General features: G+C 38.6%; 1 protein-coding gene across 1 annotated transcript in view; it reads right to left on the reverse strand.

Moving 5' to 3' along the window:
- Positions 1-19407, reverse strand: part of ANKRD31 (ankyrin repeat domain 31) — a 268129-nt gene that overhangs the window by 20441 nt on the left and 228281 nt on the right. The window contains exons 19-21 of the mRNA XM_042781319.1: positions 12840-12936; positions 11134-12139; positions 8974-9114 (exon numbers count right to left, since the gene is read on the reverse strand). Coding sequence (XP_042637253.1) covers positions 8974-9114; positions 11134-12139; positions 12840-12936 — 1244 coding nt within the window. The remainder of the gene's footprint in view (positions 1-8973; positions 9115-11133; positions 12140-12839; positions 12937-19407) is intronic.

Genomic DNA, 19407 nt, shown 5'->3' on the forward strand with positions numbered 1-19407 from the left:
CATTGTGGTAAACTGTGGTCAATGTCATGAGACAAAGTATATGTGAACTGCTGTATGGAAAGTGAATTTGCTCTGTAAATCTTCACCCAAGTCACAATTAAAAAAAAAAAAAATTTGGTTAAAAGCTGGAACTTCAGTCTTTTAACCAGTATTGCCAGGACTATGTAAACCGCTATGGGTATAAAAATGAATATGACACAGATCCTGCCCTCAAGTAGCTTATAGTTTAATAGGAACAGACACATTGAAACCTAATTTCATTTATATGTGACAAAATATGATCTGTGACAGAAGTATGGGTGCAGAAGCTATGTGTGCTTAGACGAGGGTCTTTAAGTTTAGAGCATAGTCCAGGCAATGCTGGTTAAAAGACTGAAGTTCCAGCTTTTAAGCAAGATTTTAAAATTCTCTGAGCACCACTTTATGTATTGGAAAAAAAAACAAAAAAAAACTTAAGTATTTTATGTTGTCAGAGGATTAAGAGATAATGCATGAACAGCATTTGGCATACTTCCTAGCACATCTGAGTGTTCAATAAGTGTTTGTTAAACTGAACAGGTTTCAGCAGAGCTTCCAGAATAAGACGGACATGGAAGAAGGAAGGGGCCATTCACTTTTCAAAGAATAGGCCAGTGAAAACCTTATGAATAGCAGTGAAACACTGTCTGATACATTACTGCAAAATTTTATAAATAGCCCTAAAACATTGTTTGATATAGTGCTAGAAGATGAGTCCCTCAGGTTGGAAAGCATTCAAAATACAACTGGGGAAGAGCTGGCTCCTCAGAGTAAAGCTGACCTTAATGATGGGGAGGGAGTAAAGCTTTTAGGACCTCCATTTGTTGATGGAGCATGACTCAAAATGAGAAGAAACAGCTGCAAACATCCATTAATCAGAACATGGAATATATGAACTATGAATCTAGGAAAATTGGAAGTTGTCAAAAGTGAAATGGAACACATAAAGATTGACATCCTAGGCATCAGTGAGCTGAAATGGACTGGTTTTGGCCAGTTTTAATCAGACAGCCATATGATCTACTATGCTGAGAATGACAAATTGAAGAGGAATGGCATGACATTCATCTTCACAAAGAATGTATCAAGATCTATCTTGAAGCACAATGCTGTCAGTGATAGGATAATATCCATATGCCTACAAGGAAGATCAGTTAATACTACTATTATTCAAATTTACACACCATCCACCAAAGCCAAAGGTGAAGAAATTGAAGATTTTTTTTTACCACCTTGTGCAGTCTGAAATTGACCTAACATGAAATCAAGAGAGCAGCTCCACTCTGCAACACAAGGGGTCACCAAGAATGGGATTCTACTCAATGGCAGGTGGAGCTGGTATATCCTGACAATATCCAGCACATCTCACACATTTATCAAACTGCAGACTCAGTATGTTTTTATCTATGTCTCAGATTTAAAGTATATATATATATATATATATATATATTGTTGTTGTTGTTATGTGCCATTGAGTTGGCCCCGACTCATAGCGACCCCTCCTTGGGTTTCTGAGGCAGTATCACTAAGGAAGTTGATTGCCCAACCTTCCTTCTGAGATGTGGCTGGTGGGTTTGAACCGCCAGCCTTCAGGTTAGCAGTTAAGTGCCTTAGGCACTATGCTACCAGAGCTCCCATATATATATCTTAGTTAGTGCTGGGTAATAGGAGGTGGTAAAGTTATGACTTCACACAGGTGTTCAACATACCACTGGGGATATTTCAGACATATAAAGAATACAGCTTTAAGACAATCTACTAAGTTAAAAATCTATTTTCCACAAGGTAGGAGTGATTTGTTGAACAATGACAATGAATGACCAGGCACTAGGTCACATCTGGAAACTATATTTCATAATAGTGACTGTGCTTCTGAGCCTAAGAGCCAACAGTTGTCATGTTTATATATGACTCAAACTTTGAATCCTGAAATAAATGTTGGGTCCAAATCTAGCTCATGTGCCTCTGAAAGAGACATGGGAAAATCTGGAGGCGAGGTCCTTAGGGTCTTGGAGTCCATAGCCTCCAGCAATCTCTGGTTGCCATCCAGACCTCATTTTGATGAAAAATAGGTGACGGGATTCCATCTTCCCCTAGATTAGAGCAAGTAAGGGAGACGGAGCTTGGGGTAAGAGTGTGTTCTATGAGGGTACCTATAAGTTGCTGTGCTCTTGCTTTTATAAAAGGCAGAACTGCAGGGGTGCTTGTCCAAAGGCCACTGGTGCTTTCTTTCCCTGAAGCTCTTAAAGCAGCAGGGCCATTTTTCCTCAGAATCAGTTTATGCTGATTCCCTAATATTATATATATCATACTTAGAGAAGAAGTGGTGTGTGTGTGTGTGTGTGTGTGTGTGTGTTTGGGTGGAGTAAGAAGGAAGTGAGAAAGAATGGATGATTCAGCCAGCCACTACTCTGGAAATACAGTTAATGAGGTAAGTGAAATTAGCAATTTTTATTTATTTATTTAAAAATCTCTGAAAAAATAAAGTGTAGTATTAATTGTCATTATTAACTGCAGTAGCAAATGTTTCCCCATACCTATGTAGCAACATATAAAACATAACCTACCTTTGAATATTAAATAAGTGTCTAAGAATTTATTTCCCTGTTGAGGCTCCATTTTATCTGAAACTAGTAATCCATTTTTGGTTTGTCTTTAGAAAAACCATTTGTTGGTACTGACTAATGGGAATCTGTTCACGATGATTCAATGAATGTTTTAACTCCAATTCAAGTTTTAAGAAGCAAGTCTGACAAATTTTTACTACCCTGAGGGGAAAAAGGGATAGAATAACTGTTTTCATCTTGGGGTGGGGGCGGGGAGGAAAGGCCAAACAAACAAAAGTAAACTGAAGGTTTTCTTTAAGTGCATGTTAACACAAAAAGACATTTGGCTAAGAAAATAAAATATTTCTCAAATGAAGTATTTCTCTAGGAATTCAGAAGACAAGACAGAAAATGGTATAGAAATGTACTAACCATCTTGGAAGAGCTGGTTTCTAGGGGAAGTGACCTTCATCTTCATTATTACTCACCTCCTTTTTTTACCCTCACCCTCGAATTATCACTCTCTATGCAGCTCTAGGCAAGAGCAGTAAAAGCCTTTCACATTATTTTGTTTCTATTTTATTTATATCTCCTAGATACATGTATTTTAAAAGAGGCCCACATCTGCAACCATCCTCTCCTTTTTTCTCTATAATGTAACTAGGTCAAGGGGATCACAGGAAGTTTAAGTAAAGACACATGGAGAGTGTGGCTACTCAACTGAATGAGGCTGCTTGTCTGTCCAGATCAACAATTCTCATCACTTTCTATATTCCCTCCCCAACCCTTCTTATCTCTTAATGTTTCTAATCATAGTGCTAGGAGAAATTTTTCAAAAGAGTTGGTGCGGAATCACAGAGGAAACAATAAATTCAACACATGAATTAAAAAGGGTGGAAGTTCAGGCAGTGAGGCATCCAGATGGGAAATATGTTTATATAAAACATCTGTGTAGTACTACTTGAATCATTGCCCAAAATGGCAGCCTGTTTTTTATCTGCATAAATCCACTCCTCCAACGACTTATTCATTGCAAATACTTTTTCCAACAACAAAAGTGATGGCTACACATATGGATTTCACCAGATGGAATACACAGGAATCAGAATGACTACATCTGTGGAAAGAGACAATGGAGAAGCTCAATATCTTCAGCCAAAACAAGACCAGGAGCTGATTGTGGAACAGCCCATCAACTGCTCATATGCAAGTCGAAGCTGAAGTTGAAGACAATTAAAACAAGTCCATGAGAGGCAAATATGACCTTGATAATAATCCCCCCTGAGTTTAGAGGCCATCTAAAGAATAGATTTGATGCACTGAATACCAATGACTGAAAGCCATGGAAACTGTGGGATGATATCAAGAACATCATCCATGAAGAAAGCAAGAGGTCATTAAAAAGACAAGAAAGGAAGAAAATACCAAAATGGAGGTAAGAAGAGACTCTGAAACTTGCCTTTGAGCAGAGAGTAGCTAAAGCAAATGGAAGAAATGACAAGACAAAAGAGCTGAACCGAAGATTTCAAAGAGCAGCTCGAGCAGACAAAACCAATTACTATAATGAAATGTGCAAAGACCTGGAGTTAGAAAACTAAAAGGGAAGAACATACTTGGCATTTCACAACCTGAAAGAACTGAGGAAAAAGTTTAAACCTCGAGTTGCAATATTGAAGGATTCTATGGGCAAAACATTGAATGGTGCAGGAAACATCAAAAGACGATGGAAGAAATACACAGAGTCACTGTACCAAAAAGAACTGGTCAATGTTCATCCATTTCAGGAGGTTGCTTACAATTAAGAACCAATGGTATTGAAGGAAGAAGTCTAAGCTGCACTGAAGGAAGTGGTGAAGAACAAGGCTCCAGGAATTGATGGAATACCCACTGAGATGTTTCAACAAATGGATGCCCCACTGGAGGCACTCACTCAATTATGCCAAGAGATTTGGAAGACAGCTACCTGGCCAACTGACTGGAAGAGATCCATATTTGTACCCATTCCAAAGAAAGGTGATCCCACAGAATGTGGAAATCATCAAACAATATCATTAATATCACATGCAAGTAAAATCTTACTGAAGATAATTCAAAAATGGTTGCAGCAGTATACTGACAGAGAGCTTCCAGAAATGCAAGCTGGATTCAGAAGGGAACATGGAATGACAGATATCAGTGCTGATGTCAGATGGATCTTAGCTGAAAACAAAGAATACCAGAAAGATATTTACTTACGTTTTGTTGACTATGCAAAAGCATTTGATTGTATGGATCATAACAAATTATGGATAACACTGAGAAGAATGGGAATTCCAGAACACTTGATTGTACTCATGAGGAACCAGTACATAGAGCAGGAGGCTGTTGTTGGAACAGAACTAGGGGCTATTGCATGGCTCAAAATCAAGAAGGGAGTGTGTCAAGGTTGTACCCTTTCACCATACTTATTCCTCTTGTATAATGAGCAAATAATCCAAGAAACTGTATTATATGAAGAAGAATGTGGCAACAGGATTGGAGGAAGACTTATTAACAGCCTGTAATACACAGATGACACAACTTTGCTTGCTGAAAGTGAGGATGACTTGAAGCACTTACTGATGAAGATTAAAGACTACCATCTGCAGTATGGATTACACCTCAGTATAAAGAAAACGAAAGTCCTCACAACTGGATCAACAAACAGCATCACAATAAATGGAGAAAAGATTGAAGCTGTTAAAGATTTCATATTATTTGGTTCCACAATCAACACCAATGGAAGGAACAGTCAAGACATCAGATGACATATACTGAGTTGGGCATATCTACTGCAAAAGACCTTTTTCAAGTGATAAAGAACTAAGATGTCTCCTTGAAGACTAAGGTGCGCCTAACCCAAGCCATGGTCTTTTCAATCACCTTATATGCATGTGAAAACTGGACAATGAATAAGGAAGACCAAAGAAGAGATGATGCTTTTGAGTTGTGGTGCTGGAGAAGGATGCTAAAAGCCTGCATGCTCTTTGAGTTCAGGCAACCTTTGTTTCCAGTGAAGGATTATTGGCCTCCCTTGTACCATTGTTTTAAATGCAGAAAAGAGTATATAGGGAAAATTAGAAGGTAAGGTTTTAGTCCTGATTCTGTCACGTACTGGCCATTATACTAATCAGGTCACTTAACCTCCCAGAACTGTTTTTATCTCCATCAACAGGGTTAACCTTCCTACTTCATGGAGTTGTTGTGAAAGAATATATGGAAAAGTGCTTTATAAACCACACAGTGCATCCAAGTCTAAGAATCTCCATATTGGAAGAGTCTTTACAGACTATTTAGCACTACTCCTTAGTTTATATATAAGAAAACTGAGGTTCTGAAGGATAAATGACTTCATCTAGATCAGTGGTTCCCAGTCCAGGTTGCAATTAGAATCATTTGGGAAGCCTTTTAAAATACTGTTTCTTGGCCCTAACCCAAACTACTTCATCAAAATCTATGGGGCTCAAGTTCACCAAGCAATGGTAGTTTTTTAAAGCTCCCCAAGTGATTCTAACATGTGTCCAGGATTGCAAGCAGCTGACCAGATAATGTAATTTATCCAGAGTGGAACCAGAATTGGCCTCCTGTCCCCAAACCAAGAGCTCACACTTACACATCAGGATGCTGCCTTAACAGCTGGGATGCTATGGCAGAGTGCGAAGTCTATGATGTCTGCTGGGACTAAGCATCAGGATTCCCTTGGTAAAGCTGTACAGCAGCCTAACTGCTTGAGTAGGAGTTATGAGTCATCTGTCTAGTGACTCTTGTCTGATGCAGAGCAAGTCCTAGTTTTCTGGCATTTCTTGCTTGACAACCACCCACCCTTGGCCTCGTATCCTCATCACTGTTCGTAGAACTTGTCATGTAAAATGTTCATATTTACCAATGTAGCAAAAAAAGCCTCCTTTTATGAAGAATTGATTGTGAATTCAGAAGTTACCTCAAGACAAGAAGAGGCAGAGGTTTCTGTGGTACACTTTAAAAGAGGTTTTTAAATATTATAAAGAAACTCACTAGGGCAGTGTTTCTCAGTCTGGGGTGTTTATTAGAAGTGCCCCACAGTAATTTTTAAAACTCTTTTCATTTTCAGAATAGTCTATAAAAAAAATCTAAGACCTGCTCATATAATCTGTATGATCTTATATCCAAGAATTTGAATACCCACACTCGCATTTGGCTTCACCATCACATTGGTGCTAAACAGTAAGACTGGAATTGACATGACTAATGAGAAAAGACCAGGGACAATGTGATATGTAAATGAGGCATTAGTACAAAGTGAGGGCCAAATGATGTCACAGTCAGCTATTCAAAGGCAGTAGTTCCAGTAGAGAAAAGAGGTGGGAGAATTGCATCAGCACTAGGCACACTGCAGAACAGGCACGATGAGCTCAGAAGATTCTGTGCTACACTAAACAGAACCATATTCATGCTGTGAGCAGAGATGCCGTTTCAGCAAAACAATATGATCTACCATAAGCTTAAGAATCCTTGCAATAAAAAGGGACTTGCATGAACAAGACATTAATTACTAACATTGAATTATAAATTATGAATCTATGGAAAGGATCGAGGAAAGGGACAAAGATGACCTGAAAGCAAATGGCCTGATGACTCTGGGAGTGGTCAACAAACAATACAAAACTTTAGGAAAAAAGAAAAAAGGCAGAGAGACTAAATAGTAGAGAAAATCTCAATTGTGCTGATGCAAATAAGCGTACTGAAACCAAACCAAAAACCAAACTCACTATCATCAAGTTGATCCTGACTCATACGACCCCTCTTTGGGTTTCTGAGGCAGTATCTCTACAGAAGTAGACTGCCCAACAGTGATGTTAATACTTGCCAAAATGTTCTGCAAAGTTTTGGGGCACAGACGGAGATCAGAGTCTCAAGCAAGGGTGGGCAGAGCTGGGCTGGAGACAAAACAGGACAGGAAGCTGTGCCTCCCATTACTGACTGAGGCTTACTGTTATGGCTAGTGGAGGTAGAAGGTATTTGCCATTCTGTGAAACAGTAACAGATGTCTGATGATTCACACTTTCCTGAGTGAATCACTATAATGCTGTTCCCAAAACAGTGTCACAGAGATCTGGAGGTGGATGATCACTGGACTTTATCTACATTTTGTAGATGGGACAAGGTTCAAGCATAAAAATGCACAATAATATCTGTGGTCTCAGATTCCTGGCCCATTCCTTTTGTCTTTAGGGGAAAATTAAGCTTTATTTCATCAGAATACTAATAACATGTATTTGACCCTTGAACGACATGGGGGTTAGGGGTGCTGACCCTCCATGCAGTCAGAAATCCATGTATAACTTTTGACTCCCTAATTAACTACTAATCACCTACTGTTGACCAGAATCCTTACTGATAACATAAACAGTTGATTATTACAGTTCTTGCTATACAGTTAATAGATTTTCACATGAAGACACTCACACACATACACAACAGATAAATTTATTAACTGTATGGCATGATGATTATTTACTATTCATTAAGTGGAAGTGGCTCATGATAAAGGTCTTCATCCTTGCCATCTCCACGCTGAATAGGCCGAGGAGGAGGAGGAAGGATGGGTGTGTTGCTTTGGGGTGGCAAGGTGAGAAGAGGTAGGAGAAGATATGGGAGAGGCAGGCACACTCAGTTTAACTTTACGGAAATACATCGTAATTTCTGTCTGACTTTTGCTTTCTCATTTCTCTACAAACATTTCTGTATGGTACCAATCCTTCTTCTACCAACTGCTTTGTTTCAATGCACGTATCATAGAAGGGTCTAGGTCATAAAAGAAGTCAAAAACAGTCTTGAATAATTAGAACCCTCTGCCAGACTGTCTAATGTCAATCTGTTTCCTGGCACTGGGCTTCTACATCTTCTTATCATCTGGCACTGGTTTGAAAGCACTCATCTCCATCAAGTTGTCTTCTGCTAATTCCTCTGATGTGGTATCTCTTAGCTCTTGAATTTCTCCAAGATCCTTATCTTGAAAGAAATCTGAATATAGGTGGACCTGTGTAGTTCAAACCTGTGTTGTTCAAGGGTCAACTGTATATACACTGGTGTGTATATTCTATGTGTAGTCACAAAGCCCTGAAATCACTTGAGAGGATAAAAGGGGAAGATTTGGAGCATTACAGTTTCTGAGACTAGGTGAGGAGTGAGGTAGGAGAGGCACAGATAGCTGTGCAACTCTGCCCATAGGAAATTCCGGCAAATAGATTTTCAAACTGCAAGAGAAAGCATGTAGCATATCACAGAAGGGGCACATGAGGACAACTAGCTTGGAGATCATTCAAATTTCTTAAAAAAGAAAATAGTTCCATCATCAAAAATATATATACCTTTCCATTTGAATACAAAGTTAAAGATAAGAATGACCCACCTTACTCCAAGCATAATTCCAGGTCACAGAACTGTCACTTCCTAGGAGATCCTTGAGCCAGGTAACTGGATTTTGATAAATCTGACCATTTTCTACCTTAATTTTACCACTCACTAAAATACTGGCTTTGTGGGTAGTCTCCTGAAGTAAAACAAAAATAAAGATTGAAAATTAGTTGTTTGTATCTAGAATAATGAACTTTCAAAACTCAATCATTAGAAAACCAACCAACCAATAAAAAATATGCAAGGATTTCAATAGATTCTTCACCAGAGAATAAATATAGATGGCAAATATCCACCTAAAAAAATGGTTTACATCGTTAATCATTAGGAAAATGCAAATTAAAGCCACAAAGATAGACCATAATGATGTACACGTTAGCATGGTTAAAATGTAAAAGACTGATTATCCCAAGTGTTGATGAGGATATGGAGGAACAGAAACTCTCATATACTGCTGATAAAAATATAAAATGATACAAACACTAAGGAACATTTGGCCATTTCTTAGAAAGTTAGATATACACCTACCATATGATCCAGCCACTCCATTCCTAGGTATTTACACAAGAGGAATGAAAGTCCGTGTCACACTAACACTTGTATACCAAGGTTCATAGTAGCTTTATTTATAATGACCAACAACTGGAAACAACCTAAATGTCCATCAGGAATTAACTGATAAACTGGTACATACACACAAGGGACTACTACTTGCAAGGAAAGAGGGAACAAACCACTGATAAATGCTATAAGGATGACTCTTAAAATAATTATGCTGAGAGAAAGAAGCCAGACCTCCCCCGCCCCCCCCCAAAGAGTACAGATGATATAATTCCACTTATGCAAAATTTTTAGAAATGTAAAGTTATGTATAGGGATAGAAAGTAGATCAGTAATTGTCTAGGAATCAGTAGGGGAAGGGAGAGATGTATAGAAGGTGTATAAAAGGGCACAAAGAAACTTTTTGGGGTGATGGACATGTTCATTATCTTGCTTGTAGTCACTATTTCACAGGTGTATACATATGTCAAAACTTACCAAATTGTACACTTTAAATATATACAATATATTATACATTAATTATATCTCAATAGATCTGTTAAAGGAAGAAAAATAGTTAAAATACAAAAATTCTATTAAAATTTTATTACAGCTGATTTGGAAACATAACCATAACCATAGCTATCAAAATCTGAGTTAATGTAACTAATTTACTAACCAAAATTTCAGTTGCATTGGGTACTAAGAGGTAGATAAATTGGTTGACAGGTGAGTAAACAGGAACACTCAGGGATCTGATCAGATCAAGGCACTAATTTGGTCTTAAAACTATGGCTTGAAACTTAAAAATTAAAAATATTTTATTCCTAACCTCTAAGTAAAGCTGAGTGATGCAGATGGCTGCTAACCTGAAGGATGGAAGTTTCAGTCCATCCCGAAGCACCTCCAAGGAAAGGGCAAGCAACCTGCTTCTGAAGAAGCAGGCCCTGACAACCTGTGGAGCACAGTTACGCGCGCACACACGGTGTGGCCACAAGTCACAACTGACTGGACTGTTTTTTTTTTAAAATCTAGGAAAGTATTCTTATGGAAAGGAATGGAAGCAGAGGTCATTCAAGTTATATTACAGTTAGCCTGGATTGATTTCTCTCGGATTGCTTCAAAACTAAAGAAGTATTCGAGGACTCTGCAGTCTTTTCCACTCTGAATTAAAAAGTGAAATGTAGGGAGAGACAAGAGGAAGACTCCTTTGTAGGCGTTTCTAGTAGAAGTTTTTCTTCCTCCTTAGTTTTTATTCAAATTTGATATTTTTAACTGAGTCCTATTTAGCCAATCTCCAAGTCACCCCTTGGTTCTAAATTGAGATTCTACAGAAGATTAATTTATACATATCCCTTTATTAGGGGATGCTTTACCAATATACTAGTAGTTCCTAAAACTTTGGAATCAAAGATACCTCCAATTTATTATTTTATGTTGTTTTTTAAGTCCTTCCTTCTGCATTAAAACTGACTAGTTCTATTCTGAAGCATGATTTCACTTGCTGAGAATGCCCTCCATTCAGCAAGGCCAGCCAAACTACATTTCTCTAAGCAGAGCTAAATGTCTAGTCACTTACAAAATTTACATGATGTTAGAGAAAAAATAAGGGTACCTGTGTTTTGAATTCCAGAATGTTATTTCCTGGATTAATTTTTCCTAATAACATCAGATCTTTTATCTGCATATATTTCTTTTTAGGAGCTATGTTGTAATTTAAAGGCTTTGTAATAGTACGTTGATGGAAGGACCGAGAGGTGGTGCTCTGACTGTCATCTGCACATGGAACAGCTGAAGCTGATTTTTTAAGATATGGTTTCATCTGATGCTCAGTATCACTGCCTACGACAGCAGTTCTGTGATGTGTCAGGGATTCTGAGGCTGGCCTAGGTGGTTGCTGGGAAGCTGTTTTCTTGTTTCTTCTTTTTAGATCATAACTGGAAACAGCTTGGTCAAAAGTAACAGCTGATGGATAGGGATCCTTTTGGGCAAGTACACTTGTGATTTCTGAAATATTTATTGCACCAGGAGCTGAGGAAGGATTGCAGGATTCACATTCTTTGGCTGTAGTTTTTATAAGATCATTTTCTTTCTGTGAATAATCTGCTAGAGCAATAAAAGCCATGGGTTGTAACGGTAAGTTAATTTCAGTGCCATCTAAATGACTAGATTTTGGTGACCTATCCAAGGTATAGTCACTGTCATTTTGTTTGGAATTCTGCTCAGGTCCAGAAAATTCTTCCTTTCTCCCTGTCTCTGAATTAAGGCATATGTTGGTCTTTTGGCTGCCATTCTGAACTGTACTGCAAGTTCCCAGAGACAATTGTGTTTCCTGTATGTTTCCACAAACAAGGGTGGCAGGGGAAAGTGAACCTGATTTGAGCTGTACTGATTTTTCCAGGCTAGTAAGCTTTTGGCTGTCCTTTTCATTAGAGCATTCTGGGGTAGCTGGTAGCTTCTTCAAGCTAAGTCCAGACAGTGATGTAGCATTCTTATAGTTTTGAATTTTCAGGCTTATATTTCTCTGTTTTTTTGCCACGACTAAAAGGCTCTTCTGTCTTGTGGCCAAGTTAGCCAGTTGTTCTCTCAGAGCTCCATGCTTAAAAGACTCTATGGACATCCTACAGAAAGCAACACAAACAGAAAATAACTACAAAACCAGAAGAAAACTTATTTTTAAATTTAGTATTATTTATGTATTAAAGATACTATTTGGTTTAATTTTAAATTGAATTAGCTCATTAAATTAATCAGCTCTTGACTATAGACAATATTAAAATGTCTTTTTCTGAATATTTCAACTAATAGGCAGAAAAATATCTTTATGGGACCTATAATCCACCACGGAGATAGAAAAAAATTCTATGACCTCCTATATGGTTTTAAGGATTATTTGTATTAGGCCTATACTTCTTAAGAATACAAATAATCCTCAGAATCATATGGGAGGTGCAGAAGCAATTTATGATTGCATTAGCATAATTAAATTAATCAGCTCATAAAAATTCTTGGCTATAGACAATTTTTCTGAATTTTTTTTGTTCTTTTTTTTAATTCGGTTTATAAGGAGCTCTAGTGGCATAGTGCCTAAGGCATTTGACTGCTAACCAGATGGCTGGTGGTTCAAACCACCAGCCACTCCTTGGAAGGAAGACTAGGCAATCTACTTCTAGAGATACTACCTCGGAAACCCAAGGAGGGGTTATCGGTCGGAACCAACTCGATGGCAGTGAGTTTGGATTTTTGTTTTTTGTTTATTGCATGCTAAATTCTAAAAAACTCTAAATCACTCCTTTATTTATTTATTTTTCCTTCACTTACCTGTATTTTTTAGCCAGATCATCCCTTTCTGCCTTCTGTTTGGCAAGCACACTATCCATCACCTGTTTGATCTGTAACATCTTTTCAACGTATTGTTCTAGAAACATGATAATAACATAAAATCATTTACAATGAAAGATGGCAAATGACAAATTTGGTCACACAGGACTTAGCCTTATTGTTTATGTAAACAAGCCATTCTCTCCTAATCCTCTTTCCTAATATTAATGACCCCCTAAAATAAGCCAAAGCTTAATTATCTTACCCTATGGAAAAATCTTGAGGTGAAATGGTAAGAACACAGTATCAAGAAATAGCAGGCAGAACTGAGTTGTAGTCCTGCTGCCCCACTGCAAGATTTGTGAACCTGGACAAATCATGTGGCCTCTATGATCAGTTTCCTTATCTGTGAAATGAAGATAAATATATTTTTAAGTTATAACAATTTACACTTTAAGGGAACTTCTGGCAAGATAGCAGAATAGGCAGACAAGCTACCCAGACCCTCTACAACAAAGAAACAAGAAACCAATTGAAACAGACACAGATGATAATCCTAGAACCCTCAGCTTTGAAAGGAAGTGGATTAAATACCAACAAGTAGAAGAAACTGAACAAAAACAGCAAATCAGGAGACAAACAGAGCTGTAGACTGTTGACTGGCCTAATGGCAAGGCCAGTTGAAATATTTCCAAGCAGCATTCTGATTGGGCAGCAACCTGATAATCAGCTCTGCATGCTGAGGACTGCATGTACACCCACACTGGTGGCTGGCAACCAGAAAGCAACTGTGCCCACATGACTCAACCACATCTGCATTTCCTGCAACCCTACCTACTGGGTGAGGGCCAGTATAGATGGCAGCCAATACCAGCCTAACCCACCCTCAACTAATCTACAAAATCATCAAACAGAGATCTGTGCACATATTCTCATCTTCTATTACACACACTGGGAAACACGTGGTGAGTGCCTAAGTGCTGACAAACTAGAGTGTAGTAGCACACCAGCCCCTCACTCAGTTATACTGAAAACAAAATAGAGCAAAAAAAGAAACCCTTGGGCAAATCACACCAGCATATAATCACTAATTAAATACAAACAAAGCAACAGCACAATGTCTCAGAGACAGCTGACAATCCCAGCTCATACAAGGAAGCCAGATAAAGTAGTACAAACAAGAAACCAAAATACACAGCCAGAAAGACTCCCTGAGGAAGAAATGGCACTGGAACTACCTCATCAGCAATTTAAAAGAATTATATTTAGGTACCTTCAATGGGTTGAGAAACAAATCATACAAAAAACAGCAAATACAAATCTTGAAGATTAATACTAAGATTTCAGAAATAGATAATAAATTGAAAGGGCAAAGAAGTAGAACTGAATCAATGGAAGACAAAATTAGTGATATTGAAGACAAATCTCTCAATAGTACTTTGTTAAGGGATAAATCAGAAAAAAAAAGAATAACAACAACAACAACAAAAATGAAGAAACGCTAATATTTATGTGGTGAACTGTCTTAGGCTGGTGTGATAGTTAAAGTTGTGTGTCAACTTGGGTGGGCCATGATTCTGAATGGCTTGGCAGCTGGGTTCCCCATGACCAGATTTGACCTGGTGAAATCATCTCCATGGTGGAATCTGCTATGCACAGTTAATCAGTTGAAGGAGACTTGCCTTCAGGGTGTGGCCTGCTACTAGTATATATAGAAAGGATCCTACACTTGGTTGAGTCTTCATTTCCAGTTCCTGGGCTTGAACCAGTGGCCTATTGTGTTGCCTGCCCATCTTGGGATTGTTGCTTTTGTAGGATGTGAGTTAACTATTGGCCATTTTACCTGCTGATCTTGAATTTGTCAGCCTCAGCAGGCAGCAATGAAGCTCAAGATCGAGGGGCCTCCATACAGTGCCTAGAGTTGGGACTCTGGACTTGGATTTCCAGCCTAGTCTCCCCCTAGAGCTGACATTCTGGATTTGAACTTCTACCCCCTAATCTGGAAGAGAACAAATTTTTGTTTGTTGAAGCCATCCACTTGTGATATTTGTTATAGTAGCACTAGAGAACTAAGACAGCTGGGTTCTCTAGACAAGCAAAACCTAGTGAAGCTTATATATAGAGAGGTACAGAAAAATTTCTCTAAAGAAAATGTCTCACACAGTTGTAGAGGATAGCAAGTCCAAAGTCCATGGGTCAAATATCAAGCTGGAGGCTTCTGCTGACTTACACAGCTGCAGGAGCTGACAAACGCAAGATCACAGGCAATACAGCAGGCTGCTGGCTTTGGAGGCTGGTGAATCCAAGATCAGCAGGTAAAATGGCAGGCTGGTGGTTCACAGGCTTGAGGAGGGAACAATCCCAAGACTGGCAGGCAATACGGCAGACCACTGGTTCAAGTCCAGATGATGATGAGCCAGATGCAAGATCTTGAGCAAAAGCCAGAGACCTTTTCCAGACTTTTTCAATATATATTGGAAGAAATCCCTTGTGTAAACACCCTTTCAACTGGTTGACTGTTCAGAACAAATCTCATCATAGAAGTAATTACATTATATCAGATCTCATCCTGGGGAATAACTAGAACATAACTGGTAAACAATTTAGAATCAAGGCTCAGCCAAGTTGACACACAACCTTAACTATCACAGATACCATCAAGAGGAATAACTTATGTTTGAGCAGAACTGCAGAACAGAAAAAGACATGTAAAACCACACAAAAAATTGTTGAAGATCTCTTCCATAAGAGTTGAAGGAAGAAGATATGGATTTAAGAAGTTCAATGAACTCCAGATAGTATAGACACTAAAAGAAAATTACCAAGACATATAATCAAACTGTCCAAAACCAAACAGAAAGAAAGAATCCTGAAAGCAGCACAGGAAAAATGAAGTTACCTACAAAGGGCAACCAATAAGACTAAGCTCTGATTTCTCAGCAGAAACCATGCAGGCAAGAGGGCATTGGGATTACATATATAAAACAATGAAAAAAAAAAAAACTATCAGCCAAGAATTATATACTCAGCAAAGTTGTCCCTCAAATATGACAGCAAAATTAAGATATTTCCAGACGAACAGAAATTTGTGAAAACCAGAACAATATTACAAGACAAACTGAAAAGAGTCTTGCAGAGAGAGAACCTACAAGAGTATACAATAACTTGAGATGAACACATTATCACCCAGAAACCAATGCAGATATAGAAGTATCTAAAGTAACTAACATACAAATCAGACGTATTGCACTGGAAAATATGATGCAAAAGACCTCTTTAAAAAGTTGAAGAACAAAGATTTCACTTTTTTTTTCCTTTTAACTTTTTTCATTCTTTAATTTTTGTAGCGTTTTTTTCCCCTCCTCTCCCACCCCTAGTAAACATCAAAGAAATTTTCTTTCCATATATAAACTTTCCTTGACTTTTTACAATAGGAACTAATATAATATTTGTCTTTCTGCGATTGACTTATTTCACTCAGCATAATGTCCTCCATCCCGAACACTTGATTGTACTCATGAGGAACCTGTACCTTGACCAGGAGGCTGTTGTTTGAACGGAACAAGGGGACACTACAGGAAGGGAGTATGTCAGGGTTGTATCCTTTCCCCATACTTATTCAATCTACATGCTGAGCAAATAATCCGAGAAGCTGGACTATATGAAGAAAAACGTAGCATCAGGATTGGAGGAAGAATCATTAACAATCTGAGATATGCAGATGATACAACTTTGCTTGCTGAAAGTGAGGATGACTTGAGGCACTTACTAATAAAGGTTGAAGAATACAGTATGGATTATGTCTCAATATAAAGAAAACAAAAATCCTCACAACCGGACCAATGAGCAGCATCACAATAATGGAGAGAAGATTGAGGTTGTCAAAGAATTCACGTTGCTTGGTTCTACAATTGATGCCAATGGAAGCAGCAGTCAGGACAATAGATGACGTGTAGCAGTGGGAAAGTCAATCGTGAAGGAACTGTTTCAAGTGCTGAGGAGCAAGGATGTCTCCTTGAGGACTAAGGTGCACCTGACACAAGCCATGATATTTCTAGTCACCTCGTATGCATGTGAGAGCTGGACAATAAAGAAGACTGAAGAAGAGTTGATGCTTTCGAGTTGTGGTGCTGGTGAAGAATGCTGAAAGTACCATGGACTGCTAAAAGAACTAACAGATCTGTCCTGGAGGAAGTGCAGCCAGAATGCTCCTTGGAAGCAAGAATGGCCAGACTTCGTCTCACCTATTTTGGTCATGTTGTCAGAAGGGACCACTCCTTGGAGAAGGATGTTATGCTTGGTAGGGTGGAGGGTCGACGAAAGAGGGGGAGGCCTTCGATGAGATGGATTGACACGGTGGCTGCGATGATGGGCTCAAGTATAGCAGGGATTGTGGAGCTGGCGCAGGATCGGGCAGTGTTCCGTTCTTCTGTGCATGGGGTCGCTATGAGTCGGAAATGACTCGACGGCACCTAACAACAACAATGTCCTCCAAGTTCATCCATGTTATGTGGTGCTCTGTAGATTCTACATTATTCTTCAGGGCTGCATAGTATTCCACTGTGTGTATGCACCATAGTTTGGTTATCCATTCTTCTGTTGATGGGCACCTAGGTTGTTTCCATCTTTTTGCTATTGTAAATAGTGCTGGGATGAACATGGGTGTGCATATATCTGTTCTTTTCCTGCCTCTCACTTTTTTAGGATATATACAGTCAAATGGTATTTCCAATTCCAACTTTTCAAGGAATTGCCATACTGCTTTCCACAGCGGTTGTATAATTTTACAGTTCCACCAGCAGTGTATGAGAGTCCTCATCTCTCCACATCCTCACCAACATTTGTTATTTTCTGTCTTGTTGAACTTTTCGCTATCAGTGCTGGGGCAAGATGGTATCTCATTGTTGTTTTGCATCTCTCTAATGGCTAATGAGAGTTCTGGTAGGGTAGTGCCTAAGGCACTTGACTACTAACCAGAAGGTTGGCGGTCCAAACCCACTAGCCACTCCTCAGAAGGAAGATGGGGCAATCTACTTCCGTAGTGATACTGCCTTAGAAACTGAAGGAAGGGTCACTATGAGTCAGGTCCAACTCAACGGCACATTACAACAACAACAGTGGCTAATGATCGTGAACATTTCTTCACGTGTTTGTTGGCCACATGAATATTCTCTTTAGTGAAGTGTCTATTCATATCTCCCACCCATTTTTAAATTGGATTGTCTTTTTGTTGCTGAGGTATTGGAGTTTTCTATAAGTTCTAGAGGTAAGTCCCTTCTCAGATATGTCATTGCTAAATATTTTTCCCCAATCTGTAGGTTCTCTTTTGACTCTTTTGGAGAAGTCTTGGAAGCACATAAAAATTTAATTTTTAGAAGGTTCCATTCATCTAGCTTATCTGCTGCTGCTTGTGCATTTTGGGTTATGCATGACAGTCTATTTATGCCATAAAGGTCTCCCTAAATTTGCCCCTAGTTTTTCCTTGAGGAACTTTAGTTTTAAGTTTCACATTTAAGTCTTTAATCCATCTGGAGTTAGTTTTTGTGTATGGTATGAGGTACGGAATTTGTTTCATTTTTCTGCAAATGGATATCCAGTTTTGCCAGCACTGTTTGTTAAAGAGACAATTTCTTCCCTATTTAATAGATTTCAGCCCTTTGTAAAAAATCAGCGGACCATAGGTCGATGGATCTATTTCTGGGTTCTCAATTCCATTCCACTGGTCTATGTGTGTGTAGTTATACCAATACCAGACTGTTTTGATTAACGTGGCTGTATAGCAGGTTTTGAGATCCAGGAGTGTGAGACCTTCTACCTTGTTCTTCTTCAACAGTGCTTTGCTTATGCGAGGTCTCTTTCCTTTCCATATAAAATTAGTGATTGATTTTTCCATATCCTTAAAGAATGCTGATGGGATCTGAATTGAGACTGCACTGAATGTACAGATTGCTTTGAGTAGTACTGACATTTTCACAATGTTTAATATTCTTATCCATGAGCATGGTACATTCTTCCATTTATGTAGCTCTCTTATGGTTTCTTGGAGTAGTGTTTTGTAATTTTCTTTTTACAGGTCTTTCGTGTCTCTAGTGGGATTTATTCCCAAGTATTTTGTATTTTTTTGGTAGATATTGTAAATAGTATTGATTTCCTTATTTCCTTTTCAGCAATCTCTTAGCTGGTATAGAGGAATCCAACTGATTTTTGGATGCTGATCTTGTATCCCGCCACAATACTAAATATCTCAATTAGTTCTAGTAGATTTTTGCTGAGTCTCTTGGGTTGTCTAGGTTTAGAATTATATCATCAGCAAACAGGGATAGCTTGACTTCTTCCTTACCAATGTGAATGCCTTTGATTTCCCTTTCTTGCCTTATTGCCGTGGCTAGGATTTCCAATACAGTGTTGAATAGAAGTGGTGATAGAGAGCATCTTTGTCTGGTTCCTGTTTGCAAGGGGAATGGTTTCAGTTTTCTCCATTGAGAATAATGTTGGCTGTTGGTTTTGCATAGATGCCCTTTATTATGTTGAGGAATGTCCCTTCTATTCCTATTTTGCTGAGGGTTTT

Source organism: Orycteropus afer, unplaced genomic scaffold (genome assembly GCF_000298275.1).
Source record: "Orycteropus afer afer isolate SDZICR_OR568_19922 unplaced genomic scaffold, OryAfe1.0 scaffold00104, whole genome shotgun sequence".
NCBI classification, from domain to species: Eukaryota; Metazoa; Chordata; class Mammalia; order Tubulidentata; family Orycteropodidae; genus Orycteropus; species Orycteropus afer.